This window comes from Simochromis diagramma, unplaced genomic scaffold (genome assembly GCF_900408965.1).
Source record: "Simochromis diagramma unplaced genomic scaffold, fSimDia1.1 OVJJ01000141.1, whole genome shotgun sequence".
NCBI classification, from domain to species: Eukaryota; Metazoa; Chordata; class Actinopteri; order Cichliformes; family Cichlidae; genus Simochromis; species Simochromis diagramma.
In genome coordinates this window covers 79293-95463 of record NW_024387350.1, presented here as the reverse complement: position 1 = coordinate 95463, position 16171 = coordinate 79293, and the positions used below count along the sequence as shown (strand labels likewise).

General features: G+C 42.7%; 1 protein-coding gene and 2 long non-coding RNA genes across 3 annotated transcripts in view; 1 reads left to right on the top strand and 2 right to left on the bottom strand.

The window, feature by feature from the left end:
• Positions 1–4831: 4831 nt before the first annotated feature.
• Positions 4832–7709, top strand: LOC120718475. The gene is made up of 2 exons (XR_005692501.1): positions 4832–6539; positions 7492–7709. It is a non-coding gene; the product is annotated as an uncharacterized LOC120718475 (long non-coding RNA).
• Positions 7710–8785: 1076 nt separating this feature from the next.
• Positions 8786–16171, bottom strand: part of LOC120718436 (mucin-5AC-like) — a 28632-nt gene continuing 21246 nt past the window's right edge. Inside the window, exons 6-7 of the mRNA XM_040006988.1 lie at positions 11313–12541; positions 8786–10541 (exon numbers count right to left, since the gene is read on the bottom strand). Coding sequence (XP_039862922.1) covers positions 9962–10541; positions 11313–12541 — 1809 coding nt within the window. The 3' untranslated portion in view covers positions 8786–9961. The remainder of the gene's footprint in view (positions 10542–11312; positions 12542–16171) is intronic.
• Positions 15356–16017, bottom strand: LOC120718445. Its single transcript, XR_005692492.1, has 3 exons — positions 15889–16017; positions 15501–15618; positions 15356–15409 (listed from the first exon to the last, which is right to left on the bottom strand). It is a non-coding gene; the product is annotated as an uncharacterized LOC120718445 (long non-coding RNA).

Sequence of the window (16171 nt, the reverse complement as noted above, 5' to 3'; positions counted from 1 at the left end):
GTTGCCTCCTAGGGGGAGGATAGTAGCGCTGCACAGAGACCGGATGGCCCCCTACAGAGGGCAGTCCCTCCCCTCCTTTCCAGAGGGACGTGTACAGAGCGTCCGTGACCCTGCTCAGAGGGACCCCCGACCGGGGCTGCGTTCCCCTCCCTCGGACTCTCCACCCCAAAGCCCCGAAGCTCCGCGTCCACCTCAGGGGCTCAGGAGGTCAAGGAGGGAACGTAGGCTACCACCCCGCCTCAGAGACTGTGTCGTTCCCTCGGGGACGAGGAACTTATTGCTGGGGGGGCAGTGTAACGATGGTTAAATGTTATTGTACAGTGACATGTTGGTGATCCTGCACACTGTTGTTGTTCCTTTAAGGTTCATGTTTGGTTGTGGTGTACAGGAAGGGGTGGGGGGACCTGGTTGTTCTGTGTGTGGGCCAGGCTGAAGAGAGGTGTAGTTCGAGAGCGCTTCCCCCTGAGTTAACAACCCGCTGGCTTATGTGCCAAATAAACGGACAAACTGAGACCCCAACCGTCTGGTTCTTGTGAACGTTACAATACATTAACAACAACACTGTCTATAACACTCTGGTTTACCAAAGTAAAAGAATGGCTCATACGACCTCAATGAAGTCGTCACTTGAAATTTACAGGTGAGCTGAATGCTGACAAGCACACATCGTTCTCTTCCTTCATTCCTTGGTCATTTTAATGTTTGTTTACTGCAAACGCTCATATTCAACAAGAGGAAAAGAAACGGGCTAGAAGGGGGACAAGGAGAGGAGGGAGAGAAGGAAATGAGGAAGGAAAAGATGGGGGAGGAGGTATGGAGGAAGGTAGGAAGGGAAAAGATGGGAGAGGGAAAAGGAAGGAAAAATGGAAGAGGAGGGGAAAAGGAGGAAGGAAAAGATGGGAGAGGAGGAAGAAAGGCCTTCTTGTAAGCGACACACACAGGGAAGCACGAACTGTAGCACGTTATAGGTGAATAACACCAGCGCAGTCTCTAATGCAGCTCAGGCAGCTTTGCAACTCAGCGCCATCACTGTTGTGAGGTGTTCCTGTTATTTTGTCCACCCCATCCTCATATAAAAATAGAGAGAGAGAGGATGGCATTTGTGCTTTCAGTGAGATGAAACAATAATAGCTTACAGACATGAACACACACGTGCATCTATGCTTGTGGACCTTCTGTGACATGATGCGTAATCCACACAGCTGTGAAGGTAAGTCATACCTTAAGAAAACAGTGATTTGAGGTTAAGGGGATTCCTCTGAAGTGGTGCAAAAGTGTGAAAAAAGTCAGAAAGAAGTTGTTTAATGTTTGTGTACATGGACATGTCTGGGGATAAATGTATGCTCACCACCTCAATTAACTCAAGCAACAAGGAGCAAAAGTCCTTACTGATGCGAGACCAGTGAAGTCATACAGGAAACAATTACTTCAACTTATTTGTGTGTTTGTTTGCTGTTTTGAAACTGTAAGTAAAGAGTGGAAGGTGGATCTAGCTGAGAATCTGCACGTTTTCTGAGCAATGTCTTGTGATTGACATGTCATTAGCTAAAAACTATAAACTAGTTACCACTCTTTCCTGATGCCTGAGTGTAATATACAAAGAGAACCTAATATTTTGTTCAATATGACAACAAACCATTGAGCGGTGAAGAGATCAGAAAAATGCTTGCTTGATCATGTCACATGGTCATTGGTCATTTTACCATACATTCCTTTTTGACTTGACCAGTAGTCTTCTCACAATCACAAGGGTATTTAGCAATGACCCTGGTGAAGGCCACAAGGGGAAATGTGTTGGTCACGCATTAAAACTGGTTCCTAATACTTTAAGTTTCACTGGAGTCTTCATGTCATTAGATCTTTGTCTTCGCCATGAACCTTGAAAGTTGTTCCAGAAAGGTTTGTTGCTATTTGAATGTAAAGAACATGGTTATTTCTGTTGCAGCAGCTGTTATAAATGCAAAACTAAAATGCAAGATTCTTTTGAGTAATTAACTTTTTGCAGGAATATCTGTAATTATATGTGCAGACTCTGCTGACTGTTCAAAGCAATGCAGTGGCATTTATCTAGTTCTCATCCTGTTACAGCAACATCGATTGCTGCCTATAAAAGCAATAAATAAATAAATAAAAGCAACCAGCATATGTCTGCTAACCTAACCCTGCTCTCTACATATGCTTTGATTTGGTCAGCAGCCTCTGCTGTTCTGACAGTTATTGTTACCTGAGACATTTCTGTCCAGTGTTCATTAAAGCTGGATTTTTAAAAATTATTTATATAGAAGAAGCAGTAAATAAAAATGATTAAACACACAGTTTCACTCTCTAACTGCTCCTCTTCCTGGAGTGAAGCACAGCCTGATAACCCTCCCTCTTCTTCCTGCTCTTAAACACATCACCTCCTCTCTGTCCACGTGTTTCCTCGTTCCCTCCCCTTCAGATCTGCACTTTGAAGATGGGTGTAACCAACATGTGGTGACATGTAAGAGCTGACAGGCTCCATTCACTGCAGAAACATGTTGTTGAGATCAGAGCTCAGACTAGTTTCAGTTATAAGGAAGAGAAACTCACACAGTCACTGACACTGAGAGGAGAAATGGCACAGAAAGGAGTTCAGCTGGACGAGTGAAACCATTCTCTTGTTCCATGTGTTTGGATCTACTGAAGGATCCGGTGACTATTCCCTGTGGACACAGCTACTGCAGGAACTGTATTAAAAGTTTCTGGGATGAAGAGGACAGGAAGGGAATCCACAGCTGCCCTCAGTGCAGGAAGACTTTCACACCGAGGCCTGTCCTGGAGAAAAACACCATGTTAGCAGCTTTAGTGGAGCAGCTGAAGAAGACTGGACTCCAAGCTGCTCCAGCTGATCACTGCTATGCTGGACCTGAAGATGTGGCCTGTGATGTCTGCACTGGGAGGAAGCTGAAAGCCATCAAGTCCTGTTTATCTTGTCCAGCCTCTTACTGTGAGAAACACCTTGAACCTCACTATGATGCAGCTCCATTAAAGAAACACAAGTTGGTGGCCCCCTCCAAGAAGCTCCAGGAGAACATCTGCTCTCGTCATGATGAGGTGATGAAGATTTTCTGTCGTACTGATCAGCAGAGTATCTGTTATCTCTGCACAATGGATGAACATAAAGGCCATGAAACAGTCCCAGCTGCAGCAGAAAGGACTGAGAAGCAGAAGGAGCTTGAGGGGAGACGACTAAACATCCAGCAGAGAATCCAGGAGCGAGAGAAAGATGTGAAGCTGCTTCAACAGGAGGTGGAGGCCATCAATGGCTCTGCTGATAAAGCAGTGGAGGACAGTGAGAAGATGTTCACTGAGCTGATCCGTCTCCTCCAGAAAAGAAGCTCTGATGTGAAGCAGCAGGTCAGATCCCAGCAGGAAACTGAAGTGAGTCGAGTCAAAGAGCTTCAGGAGAAGCTGGAGCAGGAGATCGCTGAGCTGAAGAGGAAAGACGGCGAGCTGGAGCAGCTCTCACACACAGAGGATCACAACCAGTTTCTACACAACTACCCCTCACTGTCAGCACTCAGTGAGTCTACACACTCATCCAGCATCAATATTCGTCCTCTGAGGTACTTTGAGGATGTGACAGCAGCTGTGTCAGAGACCAGAGATAAACTACAGGACATTCTGAGAGAGGAATGGACAAACATCTCACTGACAGTCACTGAAGTGGATGTTTTACTGTCACCAGCAGAGCCAAAGACCAGAGCTGGATTCTTAAAATATTCACGTGAAATCACACTGGATCCAAACACAGCAAACAGACATCTGTTATTATCTGAGGGGAACAGAAAAGTAACAAGAATGGAACAACAACAGTCTTATTCTGATCATCCAGACAGATTCACTGATTATTCTCAGGTCCTGAGTAGAGAGAGTCTGACTGGACGTTGTTACTGGGAGGGGGAGTGGAGAGGGGGAGGAGTTCGTGTAGTAGTCGCATACAAGAATATCAGCAGAGCAGGGGGGAGCCTATGAATGTGTATTTGGATACAATGACAAATCTTGGGCATTAAACTTGTGACACAAACAGTTATAAATTTCTGGCACAACAATGTCCAAACTCACCTCTCAGGTCCTCGGTCCTCCAGAGTAGGAGTGTACCTGGATCACAGAGCAGGTATTCTGTCTTTCTACAGCGTCTCTGAAACCATGACTCTCCTCCACAGAGTCCAGACCACATTCACTCAGCCGCTCTATGCTGGACTTTTTCTTTATGGAGATGGAGCCACTGCAGAGTTGATTAAAGTCAAATAGAGAAGACAGGTTCATGTTGATCCCTGACCATTATATGTACTTGTGTAGTTTCTAAATGAGGCTTTACATTTATTTTAGAAGCTGAGAAGTTCAGTGGTCCATTGATGTGTGAAAATAATATTGCACTGATTCAAACTGTACTTACATTTATATACCTGACATCAATATAAATCTGAATTTGTTCTTATGGCTGATAATCATGTGAGTTTAAATGATACTACTCTTCATATTCAGCATGTTTGAAATCTGTCATCAGTCTGGTTAGTGGTTTTATTCTGTAGTTGCTGTAGTGGGTTGTCAAATGCAACAATATATTGGAGCTGCAGTGATTCATCAGTTAGTCAATGATTAGAGAATTGATTGTTTATCATTATTTTAGTCACATTTAAAGCTGCTTCCAGTTTCTGAAATGTGAAGATTGTTGATTTTCTTTGATCATATATGACTGTAAACTTAATGTCTTTGAGGTTTGAACTTTTAAAATGCAACAAAAAAATTAATCCTTGAGCTTTTTGATATTATATTATCATCATCATTATTATTATTGTTGTATCTACAGTGATGACATTTAATGTCTTTTTGAGATGAAAAGCTTGATCACACTCACTTATTTATACATTTAAATATAAAAAACCAAATCAGTGTTCCCCAACCCCCAGACAGACCAGGCAGCAAGAGAAGAAAACATTTTTTTGTACCGATACTGGTTTTATTTTGTTGTATTTATCAACAACACCTTGTGGAGGATAGACATTTTGCTTTGCCCTGAGCTGTGTCTGGCAGGCAGAGCGTCTCCACAAATCTGAAGCTTCTGATTTGGAGAAAATGAGCTGAGGGAGACACCTGGTGGACAAACACAGACATGACAGGAAGAAAGACTAAAGTGCAGAGTGGAGACAAACAGCTGGAAATACTTGTTGGAAAGGATTGTCATGCTTCAGACAAACACACAGCACACACTCTAACAGTCCTTTATTTGCACTGAAGGAGACACGTGAAGAAACCAAATCACACAATAATGAAGTGAACACATTTATAGTCAGTGTTCAAGATGATGGATAGAAATGAAAATCATGAAGCATTTATGCATTTTTACGTCTGTGTCTTACAGCAGAAGCAGCATTTACATGAACTCACTGGCCTTTTTCCACTGAACGCTCTCTTCTTCATCACCTCATCTTCCTCTTCTGACTGATGCTGAGCTCCAACCCTTTTTACTTCCTGCAGATGATTCATACTCACTGAAATTTTACTCATGACACAGAAACTGTTCAGTTATCCTTCATTTATTAGTCTGTTTATCAGGAACCTCTGTTGATTTTACATGTAAAGGATTTTCCTTCTATCACTGAACCTTTTAAGGGTTTTCTCTTAGTAGTTTTGGGGAGTTTTTAATTAGATTTACAGCTTCAGAATAACTTTGTGATGTCAGATTAGAAAGTCTGTGTCCAACCCTGGTGTTTGATCAGATGTTTGATCCCTGCAGGGTTGGATTTTTTATATGAATGTTGAATTTGTTGTTTTGGAACTGAGTTAGATTTTTATTGATGGATGATTCGTTGTAAAAAGTGGATCTACCAACAGTTTATTTCTTTGTTATTAACCAGCAAGAAGACTTTCCCCCAGAAACAGAGTTTTGATTAGTGGAACTGACAAACAGTTTGAGGCTGATTTGGCTGATATGGGTGAATATTGAGCAGATAATGATAATGTGAGACACTTACTGACATGTACAGATGGATTTTCCAAGTATGCATGCAGGTGTCTTCAAACCAAGGCAGCAGCATCTGTTGCATCTGCTTTTCAGGATGTTCTGAGTGAAGGACGTGTACCTGTTAAACTTCAAACAGATGAAGGCGAGGAGTTTAATAATAAACATTTCCATCAGCTGATGGTTCAGTTTAACATCACACATTGATTAAACCAAGTTTTGTGGAACGTTTTAACAGAAGCTTTAAGGGCCGTATGTGAAAATACTTCACATCTGTTAACTTATGAAGACGTGTAAACGTGGTCCAGGACCTTGTGCTGTCAAGGCCGAGCAGCCGGTGTAAAGAGGTTGGAGCCAAAAGCTGACTCAGTACATGTTTGTTTGATTTGAATGAAAACTTGATTTATAGCAGGGATCATGAAGGTCGAGGCGAGACATGGAGGGAATGACACGGGAGCAGGACTCACTCACTATTAAATGCTGAAGCAAAGCTACAGAGAGGGGCGTTTCTCCAGGATTGCAGTGGAGTGAGGAAAAGAACAACATGTCTGAGGTGAGTTTCTGGACTTACACTAGGAAAAAGGCTCTATTTTTTGTTGCCTACATTGTAGAAGGTGACTTTGTCTCTAAACAGTAAAATGGGCAGTCAGGGGTTAAAGTGGATTCAGCAGGTGGAGGAACCCTAAAATCAGTTGCAACGGCTCAGTGTGGGGAAAACATTCACGACTCAGTATAATTACTGCTGAGAGCTCCAGTAGATTTTCTGAATGTACAGGCTGTGATCAGCTGACCTGCTGCTCTTTGTGGATTTACACAAGTGAATTCAACCAGATGTCAGCAGATGTTTCATTAGTTGAACTGATTTCCATCCTCTACACTGACAGTAAACTGTTTATGCTCTTTTTATTAGACACTATCCAGCTGGTATGAAGGTGAAATTCAGTGAATCTTAACTTCAAACTCATCTCTGCTACACTTGATGTAACCAAACTGAGCATGAAACCACAGCCACTGTGCAGCAGTCACACACTGTTCTGCAGCAAACTAACCTGTTTATCCTGCACTAACCTGCAACCTTTAAATAGCACAGTTAGTCTGCCTCAGTTTGTTTAGCAGCACGTTTCAGGATATGAAAAAACATAATGTCACATGTACAGAACCAATATCTGATTTAAAAACATGAAGACTTACATGTGAGCTTTACAATCAGTCGTTGGGCCAAAAGCAAGAAAAAGGAAACACTTTAAGCCCTGACTATGACACATAGTTTTGCCACTTTTATTTCTTTTTCTGTGATATTGCTGGTGATTAATACACCAACAGGAATGAATTCCATGTGTTACTGTTTAATCTCAAAGCAGTTTGATTTGAGGCTCGCAGTGACAAAATAATAACTCCCCTTAAAGGTGTTAAACCTAAAGTAATGAAGGTCTCCTAAAGGTCTCTTAGCATTAGACTCTTGCTATTTCTGTGCCTTCATTCTAATGTGTACACTCTGTGTTTAGTTCCTCTGGACGTGGCCCTGTTTTCCTGAGCAGATCCTTAGTTTTGAATGATTGGAGAGTGGCTATAGCGAGCAGTGAGTGAGCGAAGAGAAGCTTTCCCTGTCCTCCCCACCTTGGATTTCCTGGAGCCTGGACCCCGTCACACTTGTATATAGCACAATTCCCTGCACTGTCTGTACACATACCTGCTGTAATAAACTATTTCTCCTCAAAGTGAAGAGTCCTGCGCGTGAGTCCTCAGTGAACGGTGACATCATTACAGTAACAAAGTATTTGTACTTCATTACTTCCTTCCTCATGCTGTAACCCTCGATTTCATTTGGTGTGTTTTTTTGATGAGATGCAGCTTTCCACACCATCTTTTCACCTATTGCTGATCACCACACTGTGTTTGTGTGCTAAAAGAGAAATCATTTCCTGCATGGAGACTAAACGGATCCTGAAGCACAATTACATTAACTCAAATATGTACAACTGCTCACCGATGCAAATATTTAATTAGCCAATCACATAGCAGTAGCTCCACGCATTTATGGACGTAGATATGGAAAAGAAGTTTAACAGCTTTGGTTGTTGGTATTACACAGGCTGCTCTGAGTATTTCAGAAACTACTGGGATTTTCTACACACAGCCATCTGTAGGGGTTACAGAGAAGGTTTTAGACTTGACAAATATTCAGAGAACAGTAGTAACGCCTGAAAGCACAATTCTTATTACAGTGTTTAAAGAAATCAAAGATACTTGTAAAGGTTTTTTTTTAAGTCTAATAACACATTCAAGATGAACACGTTGGCAGTGATGTTACCACAGAGACGTTTTCCTCTACACAAATCACTACAGTTACTTTAGCTTCAGCGTTGTTACATCACTACAGAAAACCTAGAAGCAAAAACACATTTGTGCTTGTTTCTTGAACTCGAAGAACTATAAAAATGGATGATTTTGAGATTGATGATGGTCTCGATTGCTTTAGTTTCTCTGTTTTAAATATGATACAAGACCAGAATTAATGAGAGGTGCAGACACACAGACGTTCTGCTCAAGATTAGATACAAAATGCAGCTGTAAGAATAGGAAATGTGTATATAGTTTCAAATGTGCTTGGTTTTAAAGTGAATGTTTCCAGACATTCATCCACTTGAAGCGAGATATTTCAGTCTATTTCAATTAAAACATTGTCTTCTGGCAGGAAAAAGTGCAATACAGTCTTTGAATGAAGTGCACAGAGTGACTGAGGAACAATGCTTTATTAATTAGTAGGGAAACATTATATACATACATAAATAAAGACAGGTAAACATAAAAATGTCCTCATATGAAAACACAACTTGAATTTTCCAAGTCAGACAGAAAGTGTCTGTTTTTAATCAGAGTTATAAATATCTCCTTGTTTAAACTGATCATGTTTTTTAAAAAAGACCCCACCGCTCTCAAAGATTAGTTATGTCAGGCTTTATAAAAACACAATTAGTATTGTAGTAATATTATTATTTCTATAGAAGTCCAGCCTGGATTAAAGAGATTCTGCAGCACGGTTCATGCAGTTAAAGGTGCTTGTGAATCGAAAAGGCATTCAGTCACATGACCTTTAAAAACTGCAGAATTTTCAGGATACTCCAAAGATGTACATCTTTATAGCTGCAGATATTTCTCTTTCAAAAGGGAAAAAAAGTACCACAGGAATAAATCAAAGGGAGTACAAATAAAATGAAATTAGATTTTATTCACTCCGTTTTTTAGCTCCCCTCTTTTCAATTCAGTGTTTAAATTTGCAGTTTGTATGTTGGTTGTAATAGTTTCTTTCATACAATACGGCGTACCCCTTACTCTCATAGTAGGAGCCTTTAGTCTGTGGATTAACAGACAGACTGACTCAAGTGTCTGTAGGCCTAATAGGAGAGATCAAGTCATGGCTACGGCCACCAAATTATTCAGAACTGCTAGTGTTAGTGTGGTTTTGACTGAAAGCTTGTTAGCAATCATGTCACAGGCTGTAGTCATTTCCCGACTCATCCAGAGATCTCAGAGCTTCACTCTGACCAAAACAAAAAGGTCTGTGATTTCTGATAAGACATCGGCTTTCCCGAGGTCGTGAGGAGAGGTCATTATTGTCATTAATCTTGGAATGTACTCTCAATTAATAGATTTAGAAAGAATACAAATATACCTTGAAAACAAGTTGTTTTTCCCTCTGTGGTTGTTTAAAGTACATTACAAGGACAATATAGTACAAAGAAAACGTAGTGAACTTTTCAGCTCCGCTGCACTTAAACCTTATAATAACAAACAAACAAGGTAACAAACAAGATTTAAATCCATACGAGACAATCTCATTGTATCTTCCTTTGTTACTCAAATTAAACTTGAACATTTTAAAAGGTATCTACATTTCATAATGGAGTGTATCTCCTGACTTTCCTGAAGGAGGAGTGATTAGGAAAAAATCCTCAAAACAAAACAACCAAGAGTTTATCTCCAGCGCGGCCTTGTGGGCAAGACCGAGTCCTGAGAATGAGCGGACTTGTCACTGTCACTGTCATTCCGTCTGTGGCCTTTAGGGGGAGCCAGCAAGTCGTGGCGCGATGCACGAGGAGATGATTTGACGCTCTGAGACTTTCTCTGTGAGGAGGGGGAGAGTTTTTGGACATCTGAGGATCTTGCTGACGCATGGACTCTTAGTGATCTTGATCGCGTAATAGGCAAGGAGGTGCTGGATGGGGTAACAGGGGAGGAGGTCTTGGAAGAAGGTTTGGGGGAGGGGTCTGACCCAATGTTGGGGGAGTGGGAAGCAGCAGGAACAGCAAGGTTGGTGTGAGTACGTCTGAAAGAAGAAGAGGCTGTGCTCCGTGCAAAACCCGGAAACACAGATGATGAAGAGCTAGTGGCTTTGCGCAAAGGAGTGGCAGGAGCACTGACGCTGCCTCCTGCTCCACTTCTTCCACCCTGAGAGAGTGCCCGCAGTGTGGAGCGACAGATCTTCTCCTCCTGCTGGGCTTTAGGTTTCATTAAGGGCTTTTGGCTGGACATCTTTCCTTGAAAGTCCTTGTTCCTTGTGTAGGCTAGGCAGCGCCTGTATCACCTGCGACAACTGAGGAAGTTCAGGGTCTCTCCAAAGATCCTCAGGATTTTCTATACAGGCGCTGTGGAGAGCATCCTCACACAGAACATGACATCGTGGTTTGGGAACAGCTGTGTGAAGGACCAAAAAGCTCTCCAGAGAGTGATCCGTACAGCAGAACGCTGCTGCAGGATTGCTCTCCCCCCGCTTCAGGACACCTACACCAGGAGATGCTGGACTAGAGCAGCGCAGATACTGAAGGACCCGTCCCATCCTGGCAACAAACTGTTCCAACTTCTGCAATCTGGTAGAAGGTTCCGCATCTTCCGGGCAAGGACAGAGAGACTCAAGAGGAGCTTCTATCCCCAAGCCATCCGTGCCCTAAACACACACACCCGCCCTCTCACATCATCTATAATTGACTGAGACAGGACTCTTCCAGACACTAAACCAAGGCACAATGTACATTTCAATTCCTTTAATTTTAAATATGTTTATATTGTCTATCCTGTAAAATAGTCAGATGTCTATTCATATTAATATACAGAATTCACCTGCTTGCTGCTACTACTGCACATTCACCCAGTGTATATACTATATGTGTATATATATATATATAATGTTCTGCCTCTACACCCCCCCCCCCCCAATTTTTGCACATGTCGAGGAGCGTGTCAGGCTACATTTCACTGTGTGTTATACTTGTATAACTATGCATGTGACAAATAAAGAACCTTGAACTTGAACTTGAACTTGAACTTCTGTTCTCGGGCAGATGGCTGAGTACCTGAAACATTCTGGTTCTTTGAGTCCTTTGGATCCAAAGTCTTGGGGGTCCCAGATTGTCGGGATGAAGGAGCATTTGCAGGCCTCGCTACTCGTCGAGGGGAAGCACTGCTTCGTTTTGAGGGAGTCAGACTGGTGGGCACTGCGGTGCTGGAGGAGCCTCGATTCTTCTCTGTATGCTTGATTCTGGATGGACTTCTGTTGGTCCTGGATATTGGCACAACCCTCCTCATGTCCTTGTTCTCGGAGGTTGTGAGGGTCCGGATAGATTTGGATTTGCCAGATGCAGAGATAGTGTTTGGGGTAGGTTTCTTCCCATTAGTTTGGACTTTAGACGTAGGAAGGCTCTTGCTGGGTAGTTTAGATGGAGTTGCTGGTTCTGCTTTTACTTTGGTGGAAGAAGCTGCTTTTGCAGTTTTACTGGTTGAGTCTTTAGATGCCATGTTGTTTTTGCTTTTCTCTTCTGTTGATTGTTTTGAGACGGTCGCTCCATCACTGTTCCTGTTGGTGGACACTTCTTCCTCTTCCTCCAGTTCTTTATCTTTCTCAGAAGCATCTGCTGTGAGAGCAGGCACTACATTAGGTGTTGGAGGTTCTTTCGGGCGCCACACAGAGGAAGAAACAAGCAGTGATGTGTCATCACAGCGGGGGACAGGCACTGGTTGGCTACTGATGGGTACAGGCACTGGTTTTTCATTGGCCGGTTGAGGTTCTGAAGGCATGTCATTGGCTAAAGCAGAGGAAGTTTGTTTGTTTCCTCCTTGGTTGTCACCCTTATGCTGATCTTTTTCAGTTTCTGCATAGGTGCTTTGTGTGTCACTTGTAGCCTCGCACACACCCGTCACACACCATACAACCACCTTATCCTCTTGCCCCTCATCGCCCTCTCTTGGTGTTGAAGAAGAGCTGAGCTCACAGACTTGCTCATCAGATTGTTTTGTATTTACAATCAGTTGGCCATTATTCTGCACCTTATCAACTTGCAATTCATCCCCTTTCTCTTCTTCCAAATCTGTGATTGTCACATCATCTTGATGAAGACCGACATGTCTGTTTTCGCTATGACTTGTGAGGGTGTCGCCACTGCCAAACACTTTTAGCTCAGGAACCAACGTGCATTTGTCTAAAACCACCACCATGTTTCCTGTAGCAGTGGTGCTCTGCTGAAAGCTCTTATCAGTGCAGTCAGTCTGCTGAGTTAAAACCAGTTCAACATCTTTTGGTTTGCTTGTTGTAAGTGTTGCATGGCTGCTTAAACCCATGCCAGGTTGATCACTGCTCAGTGGCGGCTCCTGAAAAAAATCTCAGGGGGGGCAATTTTTATGATATCGACTAAAATGACCCATTTAATGAGTACATCAAACAACACAATTTTAATTTGTTGCTAGGTGATTAACTCATACAGTGATACCTCATGCCCACTAGATGGCAACACACAACAGAAAGCTTGGCTTGACCTAGTGTGGTCTGTGCATCTTGGCTTTACACAAACCAGAATGATGAAGTTTAATTCTGATATACAAATTTAATTACTTCAAAATTAAATGTGCACATGGTTGGACTGTGCACCAGAGCATAATTCAAAACAAGTAAGCAGGAGCTTTTGATAGAGGCTACTGAAAACATTGATGAAAGTTATTGGTAATAAGCAATTTGTATAGACTCCCATATTCTGCCTTGTATAGATTTGTGAAAATGAAAATAGAGTGGTAGACATTTTGCCTGAAAACAGCATTTGAAAATAATTCTAGAGAGGTTAACACAGCTATTTGTATGGTTTTGTAAATATGAACGATGATTTTAGATAAAATATGACGGTTTTTATCTACCTCTTCGTTGTGCCTTCTTAAAGCAATCCGATGTCCATCATCTAGCTGCGCCGCTATGCTAGTTTTCCCTAGCACAGCTAGCTTTACACTGTTGTCCATATGAACTCGTGAGCTTTCATGTTTCTTGATTCGTTCGGAGAGGTGCTTTAAGTCGGTTTGTCCAGATTGTGTCCACGTCAAATCACACTTGTCACTTTTGAACAGTATGCATGGGAAACAAAAAAGTGCATTAGCTGTTCCACAGCCTGTCAGCCACGACTTGCGCTGGAACCAACTCCGACAAAAAGTCCTGTTGTATGCTTTTGACTTCTCCTTCGTTGCCTGGGTTAGTTGAATTTCGGGCTTGTCAGGTCCCAACTCTTTAACTTGCAGTTTTTCTGCCATTGTCCTTCTGGCAAAAGGGTAGGTTAGAAGCGATCTAACCGAATTTGGGGGAGGCTGTGCCTCAACCGTTAACAATACCGCTGCCATCGTCTCTCTCTGACCTTATAGCTCACTTAGGCTACTGACTGAGGTAAAATTCTAGAACAGCAAATCTTCGCGCGTTTTCTGCAGGGGCGCAATTTTAAGCGCCCCCAAACCATTTAATTCAGCGACGCTGATAGGTCAAATATTTATTATTTTCCCCTGGCAACCATTTAATGATAGGCTATTTCGCTGCATATCAAGGGCGCTTTGACGAGCGCCCCAGAAGAAGAAAAACACCGTTTGTTGGTTGAACTTTAATGAGTCAGCTGGTGAAAATGTTAAAATACGCCTGGCTGCATATGGGCACACACATAGTAAAACTATCATTGATGAATTTTTTAAAAATATATATTTTTACTCCTCCACATTTGGGGGGGCGGAGCCCGAGCGCCCCCTATGGGCCAGCCGCCACTGTCACTGCTGCTTTTGTTGTTGTGTTCAGATTGCTGGTTTGAGTCAGAGGTAGGTTTGACTGCAAGTTCATTTGCAGGATTAGTGGCATTTGCACACGTCTGGGTAGCATTTAGGCTGAGTTAAGTGGCAGTTGCATGGTTTTTGTTTTTTGGACTCCTTTTGGAAGGTGATGAGGAGTTTTGTGGTGCCGTCTGGGTGGACACTGGGAATCCTGGACTTGAGGGAGATGGAAAACTGCTCCCTTTGCCTCTTTGCTGAATGTTTTTGCGATCAGTCGCCTTTTCCAGGAAAGTGCTTAGTTCCTGCTCAGCAGCAATAGATGGTGAGCAGGATGGAGACTTCCGGGAACGACGTAAGCTCACAGCACGTCCCAGAGGACTGTGGGAGTTGTTCACTAGTGAGCGAGGGTGGGACCTAGGGGTCAGGAGCTCCATTAACAGTCCGGCCTCGTCATGCCGCGACAAAGCAGTGGACATGTCAAGCTCACTGTGGCAGCGCAGCCCAAAGACTCCATCCACCTATAACGGGAACAGAGAGTGGATCATCGTTAGACATCTTTGATTGACTTTGTTTTACAGTGTCTGCGTACGTCATCCTACCTTTTCTCCTCCAGCCCAGGAGTGCCTCTTCTTCTCCTCCAGCTCTTGTATGCGCTGACGACGAGCCGCCTCCTTCGCCTCCCTCTCCATGTTCTCCTTCAAAAAGAGAAAGAAGTTATTTTCCTGATGCGCGTGACTCTTCTGGTCCTCCATAGCCTACAGATATTATGCATGTTGAAAAAAATTCCTGTGTGCATCAGATCCTGATGCACAGATCAAAGCAAACAAAACAAATCAAAAAATAAAACAAACTGTGAACCCTTGGGCCTTAAATGCAGCTTATCCTCTTATGCCTGATTTATGGTCTGGTATTTGTGTCTCTGTCAACAGCTCATCGTGTGAGAGGGGTTTGGGAATTCAAACTACTCAGAGGCAATAGAGACACACTTGAGCCAAAAAGAATGGTCAAATTGTTGGCAATCACATAAAACAGAAGGTTTAGAAAATAATATGTTTCACTGTAAATCAGAAGTGTTATTAAATATGGGATGAAGACTAATGTATCAGTTGAAGTATACCAACAGTTTTAACCACATCTACTGGATCTTGTGTGGATTGTTGTACAGCTCGTGTAATGGATTTGCATTCATAGTTGTACCTTGACAGCATTTGTGAACCTGGAGCAGAAGGTGTGGAAGATGCTGAAACAGTCGTCCAGCCTGAAAGTGTCTCTGTCCTCGCAGAAAAAGTCGATCAGCTCGCTGCCTTCCCTCTTTAGCTGCTGCCGACTGCCACGGAGTGAGCAGAGAGATGATGTGGCATGCTGAGACAAACATAATAGGCACAAAATTATTTTTTAAACTACACACTTATTTAAAGATTATATAAAACTAAAATACTGTTATGTGTGTTACCTGCAGAAAGCTGTCCAGTTGCTGCAGCAGCTCTGTGTCTCTCTGGATGCTCTCCTCCACTGAGTGTGTGCGAGATGTCAGCAAATGCAGCTCAGCATCCAATGTTTCCAATGAGATCCTACCAAAGGAAGGAAAACAAATCCATGTAGCCTCATTTCTGCTTTGGTTTCATTCATTTTGTGTCTGGTGTAATTTAAGTATCAAATGAAGGACTGAAAAGAAACCAGCAGGGGGCGGTGTTCACTCAGATTCTGTAGAGATGTAATAAAATGATGGAAAGAAGGAGTATAATAAATAAATCCCACCAAACAGGTTGATGGAGAAATGTAGTGGTGTATGTGGACAACTGTAGTATTTAATATGTGAATAATATGAAGTGATGTCTGACCTGGCTGCAGCCTGGATGTGACTCAGCTTGAGAGGAAACTCCAAGAGCTTCTCATCTTTTTTATGGGCTTCCTATAGAAAAACAAAAAAACAAAACATGAGACCCCCTCTTTCTAGCTACCTCCTCTTGCTCATTTTGGTGGTACAGAGGTGCTCTCAATCCACATAAAGAGACCCATTCTCTGTCCCAGGGTCCCCCTCTGGTAGACATTGCATGAAATCACCTTAAAGACATCATCTCACCAGCATGTTTAGGCCTTCTACCAGTAGGACTTGCCTGCAGC